At 38.9% G+C, this 24,704-nt stretch overlaps 1 protein-coding gene across 14 annotated transcripts in view; it reads right to left on the minus strand.

The window, feature by feature from the left end:
- MEGF11 (multiple EGF like domains 11) overlaps nucleotides 1-24,704 on the minus strand; it is a 283,386-nt gene that overhangs the window by 204,731 nt on the left and 53,951 nt on the right. For all 14 annotated transcript variants that reach the window (XM_063347292.1, XM_063347291.1, XM_063347294.1 and 11 more), the window contains exons 2-5: nucleotides 10,256-10,368; nucleotides 6,238-6,361; nucleotides 3,606-3,707; nucleotides 1,952-2,052 (exon numbers count right to left, since the gene is read on the minus strand). In XM_063347292.1, the coding sequence (XP_063203362.1) occupies nucleotides 1,952-2,052; nucleotides 3,606-3,707; nucleotides 6,238-6,353 (319 nt within the window). In that variant the 5' untranslated portion in view covers nucleotides 6,354-6,361; nucleotides 10,256-10,368. The remainder of the gene's footprint in view (nucleotides 1-1,951; nucleotides 2,053-3,605; nucleotides 3,708-6,237; nucleotides 6,362-10,255; nucleotides 10,369-24,704) is intronic.

Consider the following 24,704-nt stretch of genomic DNA (forward strand, 5'->3'; position numbering starts at 1 on the left):
TGTGAGGAAAGAGCAGAAAATAGCACTGTAAAGAAAAGAAAGCAATGGGAAAGGAAGGTAAGGAAAGAGGCAAAAGAAGGGAGGTGCCACCAGGAATGAAAATGGAATTCACTGCTGACTGCAAAGAATGATGAACGGGAGAATTTGCTTGTTGGCACGGGAACGTATTGTGGAAAAACAAAACAACACGAAGCAAATGGGACCAGGGCTTGATGCATTAGAAACAAAAGGGATGACATGGGAAAAGGATCACATTAGCTAAATATTGTTGTGCTTTCAAACTGTTGGTTGCAGGGTCAGAGAGTTTTGATGTGTTTTGTTGGAGTTTTTTGGGTTTTGGTGTTTGGTTTTGTTGGGGGTTGTTTGTTGTTGGGGTTTTGTGTTGGGTTTTTTTTTGCTATGTGGCTACTTGTGGTATCAAAACAATAAGACCAAGTACATAGAATCAATCGTGATGGAGAACTTCTTCCTTTACATCATTTCTCTCTCAGCTGCACTTTCTGCTCAGATCTCCCAGGAAGGAGAACAGATAGAAAATGTCCCTGAGGCATCACTTTGCATTTATGACCATGCAGATAATGAAATATAAGAACATGACTCTTACACATGTAAACAACAGAGCTTAAGTGTCATCTGCTCTGTGTCAAACATGAAACACCTGGTCTGACCAGATACCTACTGTCTCTTCTGCATTAGCAAAATTTAGGGTATGGTCTATTCTGTTCTCTCTCCATAATACAAAGGCAAAATTTTTTGGCAGCAGCTGAACTCTCTAGTAGGACTTGAGTAACAGCACTCTGCACTTTGAAAGATCAAATTATTACTCTCTCTGTAAAATAAGGCTAATTCTAATGCCTTATCTCAAAGGGCTCTTAACTTTTCACAGTCCAAAGCCCCTTTAAAGTAACTCTTTGGCATAAAGGTGATTCAAAATAAGATTAGGGTCCATTCACGTTTTTGAGGTGCTCATATATTGCAATGTAAGTACAATATAGGTACTCAGATAAAAACATCAACCGAACTAGACAGAAATAGCTTTAAATCACTGTGTCAAGATATTTAAACTTTGTTGGATAATTGTATAATTTTCACATTTAAATTACTCCATGGCATGCTAAACCTGCCAATAAAATTTGGATTCTGATGCTGATCAAAACCACCTTGTGTTTTTCCTGTGTCATAATCCCATTCTAACAAGACATAGACAAGAGATCCCCAGCTCCATTCTCCTTTCAAACAAAGTGTAGCAAAACATATTCTGCCTCAGAATACTTAGAAAGCTGCAATACTGAAAACGTGTGACATTAACACACAGAACATTTTTAATTAACGACGCTCGTAGGTCTTGCTGAAAGATCCGTTTTGCTTTTTGCCCTGGTCTGACTGACCTAACACACTCCAGAGCTTTTTATTTACTTATATGGTGCAATTAGGACAAAGTTCTTCCAATATCAGTGAAGCTTTAAAAAGAGTAAAGTTATTGACAGGAACCACGTGAAACACAGTAAGTTTTTAACTATTCCTATCTGGAGTATGAACTTTCAAAGTTAAGAGGCAGAAACTTTACACTGCTACTTAAACCATGTACTAGTTAATTCCTAAGAGTGTTCTCAGTTCCCCATATTCTTTAATGTTAGTGCATACTTGCATCAATTATTCCCCAAAGTAAGGTCTAATTCAAAAAGCACTCAAGAACTAGATTATCCCCCCCCTCCCTCAACGATTTCAGCAAAATTTTACTTATTTGCTTATATGCTTGAAATGCTTAACCTGAAATGACCTGACATGTCCTGTATCTGTAATTCTGACTGAAATCAGTGGGTCCTGAAGGTTCTGGGCAACTCTAAATATCAGCCCTTAATATTGCTACTGCAATACATCTTTACTTTGTCTAGAGCTCCTCCAAAAATTACTTTTAATTCTCACATCTGAATCAAAGCTCTGTACATACGTATACAGTAGTCTCCACTTTCATAATATCCAGGGCAGCATTGAGATCTTCGCCGATACATAGTTCTTAGTCCTCTTCGATATGCTGTTTTATAACTTATTCTAAAATGCAAGACAGAAAGCCATTTGACAATATTGAAAATCAATGCCAACTGTTGGAATTATATTTGTGTTAAATTATAGTAAGGATAGCATTCAATAATTATTTTAAAATGCATGAAAGCTTTTGATATTAAAAGCCACAATAAAAAAAAAATCAATACTTGTTTTGAAACTTGAAATATAACTTGTATTATAAACACAGTACCCATGACGGTCGATCACCGTAGCCCTTCCTAGCACCGCTGTCTTAAAACATTTCCCCAGTCCTAAAGCAAGGGCAAGGAGTTTCAAGAACAAACGATTCATTTCTGCGTATCAGCAAGGTCAGCTATCATCAATGGAATGAACAGACTCTTCTATGGAGACCACTGTGTCAGCGTGCTACACGAGAGATTGCCACAATGGAAAATGCTCTTGAGACACAAAATGGGAAGTTAACCCCAAGTGATTTCTTCCTACTCGCTAACCCTTCCGAGGCATTAATGCCTTGCAAAATGACATTATAGTCCCAGTTCAGTATTTAAAGCATGTTTTCCCCACCACAATATGTAGTCCACAGAAATTAGAAGGTGTTAAGCATTCTGTAGCTTTTCTAGACTGATTCATAGAATTACCAATGATACCACATTAGAAAAGGAATATTTAACAGAGTATATTTAACAGCCAAACACTTCAAAACAGCTTTGATGTTTATTTGTAAGTTTATTTGAAATTACCTAAATTGAACAAAACCTATTGTTCCTTATGTTAGATAAACTGATCGAATTTACTCTGCTGCATTCCAAGCTATACAATAGTCCAGAAAGCTCTGCATCTCTGTTTGACTCCATACATTGTAACACAGAAGCTAAAAACCAAAACCCCGCAGTCAGACCAGGATGGTACTGAACAACCTCTTTGCTACCGAATGCATGAAAGTTAAGGTACCAAGTAGCTTGCTAAACCCCCTTGAAAGACTGCAAATATTAGTGCATGTTTGTTAGGATACTTTTCTATTGGAATCAGGATGAATATAACAGCGGTATCTTGCAGCCTGGCAAAAATTAAGTGTCTAGTATCAGCTTTCATTCAGTACTAGAAATGGACCCATCCTCATTTCACCTGATTTTCAATACAGATTTGGCTGCAGCATTTCAAATACGGATCCATTTATAGCTATCACTAACCCTCAAGTGCCTGATTCTTCAAGATTTAAGAGGTGCGGGGACTTCCTACCATAAACTTGGACATGCACTGATCACTTGGAGAGGACAGTTGGTCATGTTTGGTCATGTTATACACCCTTCCAATCACTTGGCGGGGTGAATGGTAAGGATACATACTCCCGAGTGGCCCATAAAAGACTGAATACCACCGATCTCACTCAAATTTCATGCAAAAATCTCTCTACTTCAATCATTGCCCCAGAATGCCGAACGCCCCAGCTACTGTACTAAACTACATCTTTCCTTACCCATCTGTATTAGAGTACCACAACAACTTAGATAAATAAAAGGGATGAGTGGAGACAAAAAGGCAACATAAAACTAAAATTTCTAGCGATCAGCTCTTACCTATGCCTAGTGCACTTGAACCAGTTCAGTATGTCAGTACATCTTGTGTAATAGATCTGATCAAAAGGATGAGCATACGATTCCTGAACCGTCACAGCGTAGCTAGGAGTAGACAAAAAAAGAAAGTGAAAGGCTGTTTGTTGCAGCATGAAAAGCTTCAGTTCCCTGTATATGCTACTCATCTAACCGCAGTATGAAAAATCATTAAATCAATAATCTTAGAAACTTTGGGCATTATCAAAAGAGAGCTTCCTTCAACCTCCAACCAACACATCCTCCTGAAAATTTTGGAAATGCTTCTCACTTGGGCTCCATAACTGAAATAGGCATAGAGATTTCAGTCCGAGTAATAAATTATTCCCTTCTGGAAAAGACACAAATGTTACTAAAATTCATGGTAGTTTAGAATGCGAAAAGGGCATTCCGTTAACTTGATAGTGCAAATTTTAAGAGAGAGGAAAGCACCATGTTTTTAAAGCGTCTCAGTTGCCTTCCTGCCTGGGCCTGTTAATTTTTGCTTGTATTCCACAATCCAAGAAGAGCTCACGTTAACTTAGCACTGCGGCATTTTGCCAGCATGATGGGATGCTCACACTTCATTTTATGATGAAGCAGCATCATTACTTCAAATACTGGGTGCGCCAATCAAATAGGATCATTTGTAAAAGGTTGAAGAGTGTTTGGTTTTCTGTTGCACACGTTTAATCCTCTTAATTTGCAGCAGAAATAACCTCAGAACTAACTAAAATTGTATCATGAGTTAACTGGTGTCTAGATTTGGAACACTCTGTGGTACGTTTCGAATGGAATTACCTCCCTTTGTACAAATGAATGGATATAAACAAAAAGTGGGCAAATTGATTAGAAATCACAGAGCTCCAACAATACTAATAATTCAGCAATCTCCTTCACAAAACACTATTTATTCATGCAACAGGTACTATATTAATTATTATGATTGTATTTAAAGTGCCTGGGCCTCTCACATGACACAGGAACACAGATTTCATTTACTTGCTAGCGTCAGTCATTTTAGAACGTTGTATTGCCCTATAGTAAGTGTGTGCACTGCTTAAGAGACTCATAATCTCAGGTTCTGATCTGGGAACAAGCTCTACTTTATCAGATCTACAATATCTTTGGAGAATGATACTGAAATCATTCTAGACAAGGTCAAGACCCAGGAATTAGATCCTCCAAGTCATTCATTATATCGATTGTCTTAATCGTCCACGTGATTTCCTTCTCATCAATGGCACTGCTGATGTGATTAAGCCCTGTGAGATCGCACCGGCAAGGGAATACCAAAATATTTGCTTGGAGGGTCTGATTGGCTTGAAATCGAAGATTGGACTATTACTGCCCTGCTTGTCATGCCCCTTCTAGACAAGCCAAGATTCTACTAGATGTTACTTTTGCCCTCTATCACAATTTGTGGGTTTGACAAAAATGTTTTTAAGTTTACTAATGCCAAAATGTAAAATATTTACATTGCTCATTATTAATGTAAAGCAAAAGCACTCACGAATCTTGATTGTTATTTTATGATCCCGTTTGTTATCCAGGAATTGCCCTAAAAATCTTTTCCCTTTGATTTATTAACATCTAAGTAACAAAGTCATCTTGGTCAGTACAACCAATCAATTTTGGTATTTAATTTTTGTTTCTCCTTGATTGGGTCTCTAGGTTGCTGACTTTCTTCAGACAAAATCAATATTTTATTCCTGTGCTCTGAATGCACTTCACCTCACAACACAGACTGCAAAATCCTATTCCTGTACAGTCTTTGCAGCTGCATTACCTACAAACAGTTAATTCTCTAATTAAGGCCTCTAAAATAAAAACACAGTGCCATTAAAGTATGATTTCATTTTTTGCTCTTGTCAAGGGGTTTATTTTGCTAAACTGCACAGTAATTCATATTTGTGTGGAACTAAACCACAGAACAGAACTGAGGTTTAGCAAGTTAAACTTAAGAGTACAGGAACTTCAGCCTCTGCAACAGACCCTGCGTGAATGTGAACCTATCGAAGTTAGTGGGTTTCTGTGTACTCATAAGAACTGTTCGGCAGAGACCCACTGTTAGGATTAGGACACTGTAACAACAGAGAGAACAGAATTACGAGGGCCTTTAATTCTCAGTGCTTTCATGCAGATACTCTTTGATGCAGACACGAGTTTGGCAGCTACAGCCACAGAGTTCAGGACATACAGAATGAAGCTGCATGTTGCAGCAGGAAGGGCTTAAAATTTAGTTGAAATCTCTAACAGTCTTGCATGACAACAACTAGAAAAGAGCAAGACAGACCAAGGCCACCATTTCTCTAGGTCTCTCCATGATAAATGAAAATAGACCTGTGCAGTCCTCTAGCTGAAACCATGGAGGAGCTTTCCAAAGCACAGCTGAGCAGACAGGGGTACGGTCTCTAGCTATAAGCTTTAGAAACAATTCTTTGGGATGATCCAAATCCTCAAAGGCACTCAGAAGTGCTATTTCTGTCATGCAAACCCATGTTCTTTTGTGAGACAGGGTGGTATTTAGCAAATTATGGCTCTTATTTTTCCTTTTAAATATAAAAATCTGAAATGGCTAGTCACAAAAAAACCCAAAAAACAGCATGTTATACATTACCTTTCCCAATGACTACAAACATTTGGATCGTCTGGGTTTAGGGACAGAGTAGTTTTGAGCAGAAAAGGCAGAATAAGTCCTTTTAGAATCCACCTGAACAGCATATGTGCCACCATCGTTGTATCTAGATAAAGAAAAGAACCGACAGCCATTAAAGACAATCTTGAAGAAAACATCCTTCTACACAGTTTCATACTTACTTTTGTGCAAATCCAAATACTGTAGAGTTATTTACAAACTGAAAAACCTGAAAAAGAGATCAACTAAATAGAACATTTTTTTAAAAATGCAAATGCATTCTAAAAGGAATTTATACTTTTAAACCTACTAGAACTGATAAATTTGATGATTAAGCTACCCAAGATATCGATAGCCCCAATGATTCTTCCAAAGAACATTTTTACAGCTGTCTGTCTGTAATGACAAAATAAACAACCAAGGTATTAAAACAATCTATTCCCCCATCAACCTACAGGCACATGGAAGAAAACCCAAATACCCCCTTTGATTTATTTAAGTGGGTTTTACGTGTGTCAATATAGTGGCCTAGATCTGAGACGTATGCTTATTACATGAATGAAGGAAAATCAATTCACTTTTCACTCTTACATGGGGGGAATCACTTAGAACGACAGAGGTCAGCGTATCGGGTCACATTATGCAGAACACTAAACATGAAATAAAAATATTTGCATTGAAGTTGGAAATAGATTGTATAAAATTCATTAGGTGGTCTCTTGATTGTCTTACAGTTCATCTATTAAACGTACTGACATACCTACTTATTGCTCATTTGGGCCTTTGTAACGAAAGTCATGGTGTTTGCCTAGAGGTCCTCAATGACAAAAGTGGAAAAAAAAAAAAAAGATAGGAAATACAAAGGTGCTTTTAAATGTAACTGCATTAGAGGTGTTAATCTATTAAACGCTAAGTCAGTAAAAAATATTTTTAAATATCCATGTTAGGCATTCACATCGTCACATAATCCACCATTCAAATCAAAAGTCCCATATATTATTCCTGGCAACAAGATTGCCCTAAAAATAGATTGAATCTTCATAGGATCATCTAAAAAACACATGGCTCATTGCCTCACGGTCCAGAACAGCAAAAGGAATGTTAAGGGGTTTGCTCTGCATGGCACTGATAGAGAGCCCAGCATAAAGAAGTCATCACAAAGCAGAATGAAGAGCAGAGGGGCAGCCAGAAAAGCTAATCTGAAATTACCCCCTGATTCAAAGCCTTCTCAGCTAGTCCAAGGACACCCATTGCCTTTAGTGGATTTGAAGTCAAGATCCCAATGGGAGTAATAGCTCATCCTTTAAATTATTCCTAGTGCTCTGCTAAACCCAAAGATAGGTCTTAAGCCATGTAAGTCATATTAATGTTAATTAACATGATTTAATGTTAATGTTCCTCATGAAATGGATTTAAGTCTATGAGTGACCATTCTCTACCTGCAGGCTGTTTCAGAGTCCCACGGCAACAATGCAAAAGCTTACACTGGAAATTAAGAGGGCTGATGAGAAAAGGGCATGAGAGAGAGGTTCTGTTTACTGAAAAGACAGTTGCTACGCTTGTCCTAGACACTACCTCTCCGTGGAGGAAAAGTGTCTTGAGTGGCTGACCTCGGGACAAAAGTCCAACAAACCTAATGGTCAAAAACTGAGAGCTTTTTTGAGAGTAGAAGTGAGCTTTCTTTTAACATTAACGTGTACCACCAAATATCAGGCTCAACAAAATGACAGACAGCCCTTTAACTGAAGTATCTTCACAAGATGCCTATGACAGTATTACACTGGCTACCATTTGAATAACACCACATTACAGAGGACAAGTTCTACTGAGCACTGTATTTCCAGGTTGCAATTTACCCCCTTTGTTCATTCTCTACTCCTTTGGTACACGGCGACACTGAACAAACGGGACTAGAGGAAAGCCTGCTTCTCACCAACAGAAATGGTCAAAGCACGAGCAAGGCAAAACTGCTGAAGGAAATAAAATCCTCAAGAGAGGGGGGGTTAAATCAAAACATGGTTCTGTGCTCAGTGTAACTTCTTGAGAACATCAAGAGCCTGGGTTTATCCTTACATTAGTTAAAGGCAGAAAGACAGCCTGTCTTCTACCGAAAGAGAATGAGCCTTTTCTCATTCAACTAAAGCAGCGCTCCATTTGAATTCTCAGAGATCTCAATTTGTTCTTAAGAAAACAATGTATCAGTTTAGTTTTAGAACCAAAAAAACACCAAAAGAATTATGTATAAGCCTTACTAGCACACAGAATATTTGCTTACAATGTATTTTAAAGAGGTTTAAAATTGTTTTCTAAACTTTTTATGTTAATGGTATTTTATTACCTGTTTATAAATGAACCACTTCGTGCAATTAATTTTCTAACTTTGTAAGTCAGATCGTATATCAGAAACATCCAACTCTCCAAATACAGCAGAACCCCATTCATCTCAAATGTCTCTTTTTGTAACTCAAATGAAATATTTCACTTTGATCACTGTTAATAGAAAAGACCTCATATCAAAATGGAATGGTTGCTATTACAAGATTCAGAATAAAACTCTAAAAATAGGAGCACATGTATTAAAAACCAACATCAAAAAAGAATCCAGTAATGACATCTAACACGGGTTTTTTACAGCTTTTATTGCTCAGCGTTATATATACTCCAGTTTTGCATTGCATTTAACGTTTGGTACATACTCTCCAAGGAGGCGGCATCAGCCTTTCAGCAGGACAATGCCTGTAACTTCATTAAAGTTAAAGCCAAATTATATAAACCTCTCCAGCGTCTGCCACTGCCACTCTCCCGAGGACAGGCAGCATTTTGAGCTTAGCAAGAAAATAAATGACACACAGGTTCTCTGTGCAGACCCTAAATGGACTTGAACTTCTTGTCTCTCCAGGCCTGATTTTTCTTTTCAGGAGTGAAAGAAGTCAATTTAGGTACAATTTGGCAAGAAAGAGGGTCTTTCAATCCAAAATACAATCTGGTGATTTTTGACAAGTGTCTCACTCTCTGGTAATTATAACTGATTAGGTTAGGTATCTGTTCCTCATTAAGCCATTTTCACATGCCTTGCTCCTTTTGAATAAATTTCAGTACTTCACCTACAATATTGATACAGGTCACTGGTTCCATCACAAAAGAAAGGAAACGCACTTTCACTGTTAAGCCCCAAATCTTAGCTATAGAAAAACTAGTAGGTGGCAAGTCATTGATTTATTTGTCTGTGGATTCACTTTACAAAAACCTTTGTTGAGGAAACTGTGCTGGGGTTTGCAAGGAGACCAGAAGATGCAGAAGATCATTTAAACTGGATGAAGTACCTGAGAGTGTAGACAAAAGCAGGTTTGTTACTTTCTTTTATAGTTTATACAACACAAGCTGAGGACGACAGCACCCCACAAGATTGGACCTATGTGCAAAGAAAATAAGGCCCCAAAGAATCCTTGCTGGATGGAGAATATATCCTCTAAAGCTTTCTCTAGGTGCTGAGGACCTGGCTTCGGTAATATTCTTGTGAAAGAGGACTAGTGTATACTTTAAGTATCTGGGAGAAAAAAATAAAAACAAAACCAAAACCACAGACTAGAAACTTCAACTAAAAATGACCATTAGAGACTTTCCTGTTCAGGGGCAGTAGTAGTGAAACATTTCATTTTTACATTTCTGTCACAAAATATTTCATAACGTGACTTTGACATGAAATTCAAACAGAATTTTCTCTTCATGACAAAGTTCTAAATTAAATGCTTTTGTCTCAATTTGGGATGAAATGAGTTCTGAACCAGGCAAAAAATTAATTTGGTGTCCAGCTGCAATTACGGAAAACATTGACAGAAGAGTCTTGCACTAGCATGCAATATTCTTAAATCCTTATATACTTTTGAAGAGCATTCCTTTAGATGTCTAAATGTATACGCAGTTGATTAACCTAGTCTGAATTTTTCTCACAAGCTTCCATGCAATGCATGTAACAAAGAGCCATGTTAAAAAGTCTTACCTCAAAGTGCTGAAAATTCCTAATGGATCCTGTTTTTACAGACCATCAGCACAGGCAGACACACAGCACGTTACCAGGATAGCAGAAGAAAGCTCTTCGGAAGTTGCTTGGCCCTGTGAGCAATCAATAGAAAAACAGAAAACATAATGGGTCAAAGAAAGTGTGTTTGGTGGAGTGGAAACAAATTACGAGAGAAATGAGATAAACCATTATAAATTACATATCATAAGATATTTGTGCTATATGAGACCAAAGCTCAGTACCCTGCTTTCGGTCAGTAACAACTGTCAAGGAAAGAGTGTAAGAAAACGGCTGGTAGTAACACATGCCTTTAGACCCTTCTAGCCTCCAGCAATTTGCAACTTTGACTTCCTCAGTCATGAGAAGTATCTTTGTGTTTAATAGCATTTGATAGATTCTATTCGAATAATTTGTCTAATCATTTTTGAGGCGTTAATGTAAATTTCAATCCCCTATGTGCAAATTTCAGCGTCAACAACACCCTGTGATGGTCTCACATCTTAGCCATGTACTGTATGAAATACTTCCCTTGTTTTTCTGCCTCCTCAATTTCACTTGACGGCTCCTTGCTCCTCTGCTAGAAATCAGTCATTGATTCTCAGCCTTTGTTTCCTATTATATAAACAACACTTGAGTTTACATACAGACTTTTTCTTCTGTAATATCCCAAGTTCAGTTTCTTTCAGGAAGTTTGATAGAAGACATTGCAAAAGCCTTCTGGAAATCTAACTGAATCTTCTTGATCCACATGTTTACTTCAAAGAGCTTTAACAATTTATGAAGCATCTACAAAGCCATGTTGATTCTTCATAAAAGTATTGTCTTTATCAAGAGGTTCCCTAATTCTGTTTTTAATTATAGTTTCTACCAAATTGGAAAATCTAGATGCACCAAAATTAAAATGTATTCTAGTATTTGTATGTAAGTGATTAAGGAAAATGCAAGAGAGAGTTAAGCCAGAAAACAAAAAGTTGGATTTCACTGAAGAAGCATTAAAGTGACTGAGTGTTTGCTGATTACACTATTTTAGTCTCTGAGTAGTAGCAAGCTTCCAACAAGCTGCCCTCTATGGCATTCCTCCTTCTCATCCCATCTGAAATTTTCATGATAGTTTAGGCAAGGGATCATTTAAACACACACTTCATTTGGCTCTACATCAGATTTTGTTAGAAACAAGCTGTTATGAAAGCTAAATGAGGCCATGAGTTTCAAAACTGATCAGGATTTTTTGGATGCCTCCATTTATGATTAATAACTTGAGTTACCGTGAAAGGACTGAATAATACGCGGAACTCGGAACGCATGCTAAGAAACAGGTTGTTTTAATCTGGGCAGCCAAGAACTAAGCCACTCAAACTCACTAGCCACCTCTAAAAACTCTTGCGGACAGAATATTACCAACAGAAATATTACCAAGGTTGTGGTTTGGTTTTGTTTTGAATTAAAATTTAAAGCTGTTTTAGACAGATAAACACTTCCAGGAAGGACCAGGTACTGAATACAAAAGCACAGAGAATGTGATTCTTGTCATCTGAGCACAGAGAAATCCAAGTGGTAGAAGAACTGGCAGAGACACCAGACTATGCACTGGGTTTCTGGGTTCCTTCTACTGACAACTTACATGATTAATGCGGGAAGACAGTAGACGAGAAGCTGCCTCTGTTAACAAAAGATGGTATTTCAGTTAACAGGGTCTATTTAAGCCTCTAGGAGTCATTGTACTGAGGGCAAATTATTATCCCTCACATGCAGCGCAAAACAACTGGCCTATGATTTCTGCTACAAACCCCGTGCTGTCAGTCACACGTTCAGCTTTCCCACATTCTCCTTAAGCACTGCTCTCGTTAAGGTTTGTGTGCAGCTCTGCCTGCGATTTCAAGAAGGCAGCTCCATAGCTGGAAACGCTTGGAGTAGATACAGAAGTCACTACTATTCACAAATATCCCTGATACCATTTCAGACGTAAGTCTCCTGTCACCTGGAGGTGACATAGACAAGTGGCGAAACAGAGCTGACCAGGACAGGGCAGCCGCTTTTGCCCAGTACCCTGTGAAGGCTCACGGCGCCGGACCAGTTTGTACCGTTCAGTTCCTTGAAGAGGCCAATCCCAGCAGTGGCACAAACTAGGAACAAACCGACAAGATGTACAAAACTAGGATCTTTCTTACCTCACACTTGGGGTCATACAATGGAGACAAGCTTGTTCCAACTTTGCCCTTCTAGCCATAAGGGTAATGCCAATAAATATAAGCAGGAACCTTAACTTTTCAGGATAGAAGTATTCTGTGTTCTCTATGAAGTTAACCGTGCTCCTCCGCTACTCAACCAAAGTTCATGACTGAAATTATACTGAATATTGGGAATGCAACAAATTAAACAATTCCATGGTATTTTCTGTAATTAACATTACTTGGGAAATAAAAGAATAAAAGCAAAATTTAAAGATTTTCAGACTTTACAAGGAAGCCATTACGAAAAAGTACAAAGAGCTGAATCCTGAGTCCTGTTTGCTTAGTCTTAGCAGCAGCCACCTCTGCTACATCATTCAGCAAAGCAGGTGCTGTTCAGTACAAATAAAGGAAGTAATTCCATTTCCCAAGATGGAATTTTAGAGGCTTTCTTTTAAAGATGGGATAAACGCATCGCCCGCTCCTAACTACTAGAGTGTCCCCATGACTCTCCCTCCTATTCTCCGAACCACAGTTGCTCAGTTTTCCAAGACTGGGGGGAGGGGGCTGATTTTAACAGGAACTGAATATCCAGATCTCTTAAGTTGCTTTAAATTTCTAAGCTCTAAAATATATCAGTCTGAGTTGCAATTGCTACAGTGAACATTGCTACAGTTTCATGGATATCTTATGAAGTCTTAACATCTGCTTCAGTGCTAAGCGCTCTTATAAACCGACTTCCTCTGGAGTCATTGGGAGCTTGGCTACAGCAAAGCAGGAATAACAAAGTAAGCTCTTCTCAATCTATCAAACATTATTTTTGGAAGCTCAGGATTGTTCCTTCAGTGCTCTCAGAGGAAAACTGCATCAAAGTACCACAGAGACACGCCACTAGGCAAGAAATCTAGGCAATTAGTTTAGTTATGGCTGATGAAATATCTTTATCAAGATGAAGGCTGGTGTCTGTATTTAGGATTCAGAGGACCTGAGTTTAAATCACACTGTCAAGGACTTAAGGCGTGACACTGGGTTAGCAAAGTTGGCCACGCTGAGGTAGCTCCAATTCCACCCAAGTTCTGCATCCAGTATTTTCTGTAGGCTAGCTCTGAGCCTTCGGGGGCACCGAACCACCATACAACACAGGGCCTGGAAACTTCAGGGGAATTTTAGGCCATACAAATTCTCAATGTCTCAGTTTCTTCCACAGGAAACAGGCGAAGAGGACTGACCAACCTGCCAGATGCTTTAAGAATAAGCATATTTGGCATTATCCATCCACTCTATAAGATCAACATCAACACACAAAGAAACGCAGACACTCTTATTTTATCAGTCCTTACACAAACTCGTTATCCGCACGTGCTTGTGCAAAGCATATGTACCAATCCAAAAAGTGACCATTTGTTATAATACTAAATCTCTTTTTCTTAAATAATTGAATACTTAATCAATAGTCCAGCAGAAATATAATGAAAATATTACATTAACAACACCTAAAAACATTGCTGAAACAGTGCCCAAATCCAGATAATTGCTGGCTCCTTTTCAGAAAGGTCAGCTTGGAAAAAAAATTATCTGTGATTTTCTGCACATAATTTTGTACTTGTACTCAACTACCAGCGTAAAATTGGAAGCCAGCCCTTTGAACATTTGGCCCTTGAAGTTATTAATCCAAACTCAAGCCCACTGAAACGTTAGTGTTCCTTGTAGTGCCTAAGCCCTGAAGTGGTCTTCCAAGCCCTGCCACTTAGGACAGGGAGATGGCTGACATTCCACTGGCACTTTCTGCCAAAAACAAGTCGGCGTTGGCAGGCTTGAAAGGCAAAATCCTGGTACCCTGCAGTATTTCAACAGAAGACGACATCCTGCAAGCTAAGAAATCCTCCTGGGGCAGTCGTATCTGAAGCCTCTCAATTAAAACATGGTAAACAAGGAAAGTCAGACAGAGCGACTTCATGCATTCGCCCGCTCAACCGCCCTGCCCTGACCCCACCATCTGACCGCTGCCGTAAGGGGGTGGCAGAGGAAGCCAGCCAGTGCTGTAGGCTCCCCTGCACTCATCCCAGTCTGCTTGCATAGTGGAATTTTAAAGATGTGGAAACTGTGTGGGGACTCACATTCTCTCCTGATTTAACAGTATATTTATATTCACCATCCCATGCATATTTCAGATATTCCTTCACATACATTACTTCAGAAGAGAAAGGAAGCTGACACACATCAAAAAGCTGATCTCCTGAGAACTTGAGTTAGCTTGCTTACATAGAGCCACCCACCTAATCCATGTTCAAGATGTCAAACAATTACAGCATATGCTTCCTTAGACACTTAGAGCAACAAAGACCTTGTATCCTCAGAACACCCAGGATAAATAAAGCAACCTAAGTGTTACAGGCGTGCGCGGATGAGGAATAATATGTTTCTAAATACTTAACTAAAAAACCCCAATCGTTTACTCCAACAGATTTTTTTTTACAGCATTTAAAGAGTGCATGTGAAGTTGACATGAAAATGGGAGTAACAAGCAATGAAATATAAGGATGTTCAACATACGTGCAGTGAAATAAATTAAGTATGATTCTGTGAAAGTGCTGTGAAAGTCAGAAAAAAAAGTGCTATTTGAAAATGCAGAATATCCTTTACGGTTATGTTTTAAAAAATTACTTCTATTTGTCAAGAACAATAGGCCCCTTCTTTTTGTCTCCATTTATCTCAGAGGAAAATAAAATGAAACAAACAGCAAAAAAGTCCCAAGTACAGTGAACAGCTGAGCCAGGGACAAATTAAGTAACACAGATTGATGGCTGTTGATCTACAGCAGTACTATCACATCCCAATGCTACATCTCATATTTCATTTAAAGACCCGTCTCTTCTTTTCCAGAAACGGTGCAGTATTTATGGGAGAAGGCTGATTTGCAAGCCTTGGAGCTGCACGGAGAATCCAGATTCAGTTTTTTCCAATTTGGCTTTAAAGTTGGTGAATGCCTTGAACTTTGAAGATAGTAATCCAAATAAAATTAAACCGAACACTGGAATAAAACGAACACTGAAACTAAACATGTATTTTCAAGAAATGCTGCAGGCAGGGCAAAGCTTTTTATCTTCAGTTTTTCATAAGACGGTTAAGAAATAAAGTTTGCTTCTTCTGCATCTATACCTTTACTAACCCCACTGGCCCAATAGCATGTATCTTCATCTGTTCTCCTCTGGGTGCTTTATCCTCCCTGGCATTCTCTGTTACAACAGAACTCAGATGTTCTCTTCCTGCATTCAATTTCCCTCTCAGCCTCTTGAAATCTTAATCTAAAATTTTTTAACTCCATAGCTATTAAAAACATTGACTGGCCCATACAGAATATAACTTTTTCTATGAATGTCTGCTAAATATAAGATAAACGTGAAACCAATTCTTAGATTTCTAATGGCTTAAGAATTAGAGTGGCCACTTAAAAACTGCCAATTTTACTTGAAATATGAGGTTTCCCCAGAAGCTGCAATAACCCTTTGTGCTTTCCTGTGCTTCTTACAGGGCATATCTGGAACACTATCAATACTGCAGAAATGGTATTTGGTTCAATCATGTCAAAGCTAAAAGCCTGAAGTTAGAAGTCCACATAATTTATTTTCAGAGCATACACAAATCTCTGCCTATCTGAGAATCAGGCCAGTTACTCAGGTGCCTAGAAACGGCTATAAGCTCTTAGGTTTAGGCACCCAACACGGAAAATAGGCTGAACAGATATGCCCTTCTCTAGGACAGAAAGCTGATGCCATGGAGAAGGTCATGGTGTGGTGAACAAGGTCTTTGCGATTACTGCTGGTCACTGCTATGAACGGACACGCTGCAGAATTATTGCTTCAGAACTATCCACCAGCTGGCCACACGTGGCGCTGGTAAGAAGGCACCTACTTTAAGTGCCTAAACCTAGGCTCCCAAAACACCTCTAAAGGAAGCTCAAGATGTGTATTAAAACGTGAGGTCAGGTTTATGTCCTAGCAAAGGCCTGACGCCATGTCAAGGCAACGCTCAGACACGCACCAAATCCTTTTCCATGCCCTGATTCCCCCGTGAACCCAGCTGTGAAGCAGAAAGGGGGAGTGCTGTGCCTACAGGGATGACTGGGGGGCTCGGGAATAGGGGGCACTTCAAGAAACAAAATGTCTCTGCAATCTAGACTTAGACATGCATCTACTGACCACACACCACTGACTGTAGACCTTCAAGATATATCACCAAAGACAGGCACCACGAATAGTCTTCATTCAGCTACAGAGCAGCAGCCAACTGCACCTTCACCCAGATGGATCTCCAGGGCTTGAGACGGGCAATGGCAGCACCCACAAATGCTTTTTCATAACATCCAGGTCTTACAGTTCTGTGCTTGTTTTCTCATCTGTGCAGAGCAGAGGGAAGAGGAGACTGTGGCCGAAATTCCCAGCAGATCCCAACAGTGTCCCAAAATATCCTCACCTTTCCAGGAACCACCACAGACAGTGTTAGAGCAATAACTGGAGAGATAAATGAGAACACGACCCCAGCCTTATTTAATTTTACATCACTATGCAAAGCTCTTGACTCTGCTGTCTCCACGACCTACTTTATCCATTGTTTGTTTCTTTCTTTTTTTTTCCCAGGAAATTGTTCATTAAGGATAAAAGCACCTGGCTTACAGTAACAGAGCACTGTGTAAAATATCTGTCATAAAGCCGAGAGGAACATTCATAAATACATCAGGCAGAGCAAACCCACAAAGAACTCAGGGGCTGCGAGGGAGTATCTTAGGTAGAAGGAAGACAAAGAAGATGTAAGGGCCAAAGTCTCTAATGGTGTAAATGGCTGAAGTCCACTGAGTTCACTGTGCCAATTTGTATCTGGAGAGAATTTGGATTTACCAGCTCAGTCATCAGATACAGATGGTACTGGAACTACTCAGGTTAGAGACTCTTTCTGGCAGAAAAACAGTAGCTAGAAAAATCACTACGGACAAAACCAGACCTGAATAACTGGGACATGCAACTACCTCAGCTTCCTCTTCACCCTCCTCCTAACTTTGGCACTGAGAACTTATTTAACTACTTTGAGAAAAAAGGTTAATGCAAATTGTAAGAGAGAGAGTTTATAGGGTAATTTTAGGGATTAATTTCCTCATTTTACAGATGTATTAATTAAGTTTTTTCCACAAGTTAAGAAAAGTACAGTTTTCTCTCTGTATTCTTCCTTCATCAACATCACACATGTACCATCTGCTAAGTCCTCTCACTGAGCCCTCTCCACAGCTTGCTCTCGGATCCGCAGCACTCAGACAGTGGAGGAAAACACTTCCCTACGAGTGCTTTATTAACCCCTCTGCAGAGGCATAAAAATTGAAGCTTAAATTTGCTTAAACATATTTTAACTTAGTGTAACGTAAGCTCAACGCAGCTTACTCTCTGTGTTGAGATTATCTGAGCAAGTGGCACCTATATGTATCCTACTAAAAGAAAACCAGACACAGCAGAAATCCCTTCCACAAAGAGGCACACAAGCTGATGGCCAGCAGGAAACAAGCGAGTTCCCCATTTTCCTCTCCTTTCGGATACGATCTTCAGAACAGTAGAGAAAGCATAAGCTTTGAGACTCTTGTACTGGTTACCACTAAACACGTGGAAAAATTGTATTTGTGTGAGTTAATCTTGGTCTCCCTTCCAAAGCACAGCATTAACAAAGCTCTTCCAAGCTCCCCGCAGACTGTCCACGTCCTTCCATCTGCCCCACTTCTTTAGGTACACGCTGTGAGCCCCATTTCCCTCCTCAGCCATTTTTCTGATCTTCTCATTATCCTCGTGGTCTCATTATCTCACTGCTGTCCAAAAGGCATTCAGAATAACCCCATTTAAAATTGCATGGGGACTTCTTCCCAAGATCAACGGCCACTTTCCACTTCCCCTTCACAAAACCCACTTCAGGCAATTGCATTTCTATTTGTTTAAGCTAGAACTTAACTAAGTCCGTCTCCAAGGGAGCTGTGCAGTCTTTAGGCTCTTAGCTACAAGTTTTAGCATCTGCTGGGACTCCAGGTGTACCATGTGTTGCAGAGTAAAGGGTGAAGATCCTATAATTTGGTGATCCATCCTTTACCACACAAGAAACAAGTTTTCTCTGTGCATGAAAATGTTTCAGCTCTAAATCTAGGAAAAGTGGAAGCAATTGGTGATTGTAAACTCCCTTCTTGCCACTCATTAGAATCTTACTAGCCTGCACATTACTCTTCTGTCTTAACCACCTTTTGCTCTTCCTCCTGTCTTTCACGCATAGCATTGCTTCCTTTCACGGCGTGCTTTTCCTCAAATATGGAGACGCCAAACTACAGCTCACCTCTTCCTAAACCAACGCTTTACACAACTTACTGTTGTTATACCTGTGACACACAAAGTTGAAGATGTTTAACAGATATGTATGAGCCAACTCCTGGGAACAGAGCAATCGCTGTCTAACTGAAAAAATGTAGAGCCACAAGGATAAATACATAAATACAGAACAAAAATATTTGAATAAATCATCAATTACTGTTTTATACAGTGGACTATTCAAATAATCCCTGAATTGCTGCTTTCACTGATGCGTCAGAACATCATTGATAAAACACCTTGCAATATCCGTTGGATTTTCTCCCAAGTGGACAAGAAAATGTAGCGTGTACTCGTTTTCTTCCACATAAAGATGGAACACAGAGCTCAAATTTCCCTACAACACCCGTGCTTCCAGGCTTGTGATTGCTGCCCTGTTCCGAATCCCTCTAGGAAGTGGGTTTCAAGTGAAAACAGTATGTGTGCCTAGACTTTCGGCCTTATGCTCTGCACCTTGGAAATTATTTAGCTTGTTCTATCTTAAGGCATTCCTACTTCACCTCTCGTTTCAAGAGGAGTCTCTGATAGGGACTAGGAAGAAAAAGCTGGTCTTGCAAGCCAAGCACAAGAGCAGGAAGCAGGAGTTTAGCTCTCAGGTATTACAGTGATAGGAGCGCTAAAGAAAGAAGGAGAATGAATGACGCAGCATTGTCTACCAAGCCCGCTTGTCAGCCAAGGGCCACGTGTACTCTCTGAGCTGTCCTTGCCTCAGTCTCACCCCCCCGGAAAACGGAACAAGTCCTTTTCCCAACATCCCATTTCTGACAGTCGTTCAGAGAAGAAAAGTTTACGTAAATGCACAATATAACAGTTAATTGGATTTTAGTTATTTTTCATAACTTACGCTGTCCAGTCTCATCTACTGAGGAATAAAACCCCCTCCTCCTATGCCAAAGTAGACAACAGACACAAATGAGGTATGGGGATATGACGTGTTTTGCTTGTTTGTTTATTTGTTTAAATTTGGAGCCCACCCACCAGCCCAGTCTTTCATTTTTCAGACTGTTTCAATTCTTCGATTTGCTAACCAGCAAGTCAAACATCAGGTGGGAGTAGGAATGAGTAGGTGGGAACCAGAGCAGTCGGAAACTCTCAAAATGTTATTCTAAGAGTTTGAAGATTTGAAAATTGGAAGTTGCTTTAAAAAAATTATAGTACACAATTCTCATTTCTTCAGACACTTAAAAAAAATAAATACTGACTCTGACAGAGTATTTTATCTGTCTTTAAGTTTCTCCTCAGATGGATTTGATCAAAACATCCCCTTCAAACCTTTTAACATCTCAATGGAAACAGGCAGAAAAAGGCCAGCTAGAAATACGGATACCAGTTTAGCTCTAAAAGATGTTCATGCTTTACAATTTAAACAAAATATTTACTAGTAATATATCACCTTATTATCATGAATTGAGAGTAAATTGAAATTTCATGCAACTGAATAGGCTAATTACATACACAGACACATACTTTAAAAACTAGGCTTTTCATGTTCTTAAGTATAAGCAATTAAGGGTAAGAGTAACATTTCATAATTATGTCATTGATCTAAATTCCTTTTCATTTTTCTATGAACGCACTATACTTACTTACATAAGACACATCTGAGCTTCTTCCTGTTTCTCAGGCTGGCATTTGTTCTCATCAAATATTCACCTCGTGACTTCTTTTTTTTTTTTTTTTCCCCAGTTTTTGCCTTCACATGAAATTAAAATTTTGGAAGTCTGAATTTATCATTAACTTTGAAGAAAGTACTAAAAACTCATCTAAAAAAAAAGTCATAGGGAGCTATGGGAAATTCTGTATTAGGCTGGCCTACTAATTAGAATCAACTATGCCGTATTACTTGCACTGTTCAAATGTATCCGCCTACAGATCTAAAACCTTTTCAGAATGATTAAAATCAGGTGTAAAAAAATCCCAAATCTCTTTCCTCTTTCATGTGGAACCACACAGAATGCACTTTTTCAGATTTCAAAGTCCATTAAAACATCACCTTTGAAAACAGATGCACAATCAGGCCCAGAAGTGATTTATGCAAGTGAGATGCTCAGAACTGCCAGGAACTATTCATGTTCAAAGTACCCCCAGCAGGCTCGGCTAGGTCCAGTTTGTATCACATATAATTAGGATTCTTCAGACCATAAAATCAATAATACAATTAGTAAATGGTATGTTATTTCTCAGAATCTTGCTACAACTTATCTGTCTTTGATCAAGCAGAGCTGACTGCTAATGACATTTAATGTTAATTAATGAAAATACACGTGATAAAAAGTTCTTTGGGGAATTATCTGATTATGTACCATAAAAAATGAAGTATGTAGCATCTGTAATTTATGTTTATATCAATGACTATTGTTTAGGATACTCTAAGAAGATATTAACATTACAAGTCATCTTTAGCTACACTTTCTCCTGCCTTACAGAAACACTTTCTTGAGCTGGTATGGGTACAACACATGACCCAGTTCATTAATGAGTTGTGTCTATTTATAATACCAAAGTCTGCAGGTAAATTCTTCCTCAGCTGTGGGACAGCACCAGCAGAATATTTTATGAAATTTGCTTTTCTTTTGACAATGGATGATTGACAGCAAGCCATCACGACTGAAGTTACTGACAAAATAAATAGCAGAACCCGTGGAGATTAAGCAGGGGTTTCAAGAGAATGACTGCAATCCTTAGAGGATTATTACAGAAGGCCAAAGGATTTCATAATTTTGTAGAAATGCAACATTTTGCTACCAATTGCTTTGTCCAAGACCCCAGCTAGTGAGGAACATTTACATTTAAGAATATTCCAGTTTGATGTAACATGTCTAAGTAACTTTTCATGATTGTCAGGCACGTGGAGAAAGGTGAAAGGAAATTTTTCATTATTATAAAATGGCGTGGGACCCACCAGAAACATTCTATCAGGTTTAATACATCTGTTTCTAAACTAGAAAGGAAGGGTAGAATAAATGCATGGCATTAACACCATAGGGCAGCTTCTATAGTTAATATGTCATGTCAATTAGCTCCCATTTCCCAAGACATTTTGGCTTTGATAATATATATCCTAATGCTCTTGTTTAATATTAGCTACGTATAGTGAATGAACCCCTGGGTTCGGTGAGACTATTCTAATACCAGAATCTGAGTATGCACCTCACTTGCAACAACTTTTTCCAGTACAGATGTGTAAAAAAGGAACACTCCTCATATTATCCCACTTTTCTCTCTAATAAACATAAAGAGTATCATAATAATATTCAGAAATTTTAAGTGTTCTCACAGCAGCTGTATTAATTCCACCTCGGACATGCCCCGTTGTTCAGTGACACACAATTGTCAGTATGAGCAGGGACTGAAATTACAAGTTAAGGTTTTCAACCATCTAAGTTCCTAGGCAAAAATGAGACACATACAGAGGGGGGGAGGGAATAAATCTTGCTGCATCTCTGGCAGTTTGGTTTAGTTTGAAAGACAAAGTGTGAAAGTGCTGAGAGCAGGATGTTGGCTAAATAGGTGCCACTTGTACTTGCCCCAGATGTGACGGAGCTGGCATGCCGTTCAATACAAAGTGATTAACGATTGCTTGCAATCAGCCCTAGAAATCAGTTGGCATTGAGTGACATAATGATTCTATGACATCATATAGCCTCACATCTGATGCTTGTTCTTGGACACATTTCTCCTCATGCTGCCATTTTTGGCACTGTGAGTGGGCTCAAAAAAATTATGGGCTTTATGATGTTCATGAATAAAGAAGTTCTCATGTGAGAGAGGTTTCTATTTCTTTCTGCCAAATTATATTTTTCTGTTCACTCATGACCTCTCCCATCACCACTCTTTGGCATGTCAAATTCAACTACATGAGCAGCGCACAGGAAAAGTTATGTATTTAAGGTTGGTCCTTCACTTCAGTTAATAATTATGATAGACTATAGAAAAAACATATAAATGAGCAAAGGAAAGAAGGTGCTACTGCTAGTAGAACCACAAGTGCTGTGAGCCATGTAAATCTCTCTCAGTTTCAGCTGCACCATTGTTGCATGAGTACAGCATTATTTTGTCGCTAATTTTGGCACTATCAATAACAAGTTTTTCCAAAGCGACTGTTCTAAAGCAATTAATAGTTTTAAGTGACCCCCAATGCCTACTTCCAAATGCATTTTAGGATGCTGTACATTAAAAAAACAAAACAAAACAAAACAAACCAGTGACAACAGAAACTGAGAAATAAGGGGCAGCTTCTTTAACCTCTGTTCCCATGTGACAGGTTTCTCCCTGTCTTAATTACCATAGTGGCCTTCTCTACATTTGTTCAACTTGAATTTTTAATTTTTTTTAATAAGTGGGACAGCAGCAATACATGACATTCTAAATGAAGTCTCACTACTACCTTGTACGATGATACTGGCATTTTTCTATCTCTGCACAAAAATACTTTACTGAATCAGTCCTCGAATAGCGTTGCACTTCATATGGGCAGCTCACAGACATCCTATAACCCGTGACTACAACCAGATCTCTCGTCTCCTCTGTCACATCCAAATGACGAACCTCTGCCTTACAGGAAAAATTCGTGTTGTTAGTCCCTGATTGTATATCTTTGGATTTGTTTATTAAATTTCTTGCTGCCACTCCAGTCCACAAGGTCATCCAGTTCTGCCTGTATTACAATCCAGTCCACCTTGGTACTTCGAAGCTCATTAATCTTCTAGACTAAATATGGAGTACCATTCTAACAAGCAAGGAACAGTCAAGAACTTTGACACCTCTTAGCTTCCCCAGATAAAAATCCCATAACATAATAAATGAGCAAAACCTTAGTACAGTTTACAGGGTCACATAAAGTCATTTAGGGTATAGCAACAGACCAAATCTGAAAGAAGATTCTAGATTCAAGTTACCAAATTCTTCTTAATCACACCAACTTGCCTTTTACCACCAAAACGTCACATCTAGAAAATGGAAATAGAATGTCTGGATTCTGCAGTCATATTAATTATAGGCTAAAGAGTATGCATTTCTTCATGAAGAATTACCTAGATGCTCATAATTAAATATATAAAAGTGAAAGTAAGCTTGATAAATCTGCTCCTGTGTTTTATTATTTGCAGTTTGCTTCCGTATAAGTTGTACTAGTATAGACAGCAGACAATAACTCCTGCATGATAAACAGTCTGTGTACATTTTTGCAGAAGGAGTTCTTTGGTCCGCTCTGTAACGCGTTCTTTCAGTACGTGCACACACGCACAGCGCAGAACATCAGCGACCACAAACATGGGCAGTACAGGACAGGCTAGCGTGCGCTAGGAAACAAGGCATCGGTTGACGCATTTGAAGTAATGATAGCTTAAGTCTTCGTAAAAGATAGAACAACATCATAACTGTCAGAGCAATTTTCCACATCGGTAGTTTAACACCTGAACTATTGCTTATTTTTGCAACTGAACTATTCCCAGTTTCTATCTGTTCTACTCTGAATCAACATCGATTCTGAGATGTGTCATCAACAATGTTTGCCTGAAAGAGCCAAACGTACCACCGAGGTAGAGACTTAATGAGGAAACATTAGTTCCTCCCCTGCTTCCCGCCCCCCCAACCCCCCCAAAAAAAAAGAAAAAGAAAAAGAAGAGAAAAGTTGGTTCATTATCTGTAAACATCTGTGTTGTAAATAACTGTAGGCTTCATAGACAGTATAACATTAGACTGCCTCTGACTTAACGTCATAAAGATTGAGTTATTAATTTTAATTTAATGCTACCATAATTTTCAGCTTTGCATATGAATATAATCTTATAGTCAGCTACCAGCTATCTCACGAATGTAGCAGAAATTACAACATTCTTGAGTCTTCTACTTTTCATTGGAACAAGTGGC

Source organism: Chroicocephalus ridibundus, chromosome 9, assembly GCF_963924245.1.
Source record: "Chroicocephalus ridibundus chromosome 9, bChrRid1.1, whole genome shotgun sequence".
NCBI classification, from domain to species: Eukaryota; Metazoa; Chordata; class Aves; order Charadriiformes; family Laridae; genus Chroicocephalus; species Chroicocephalus ridibundus.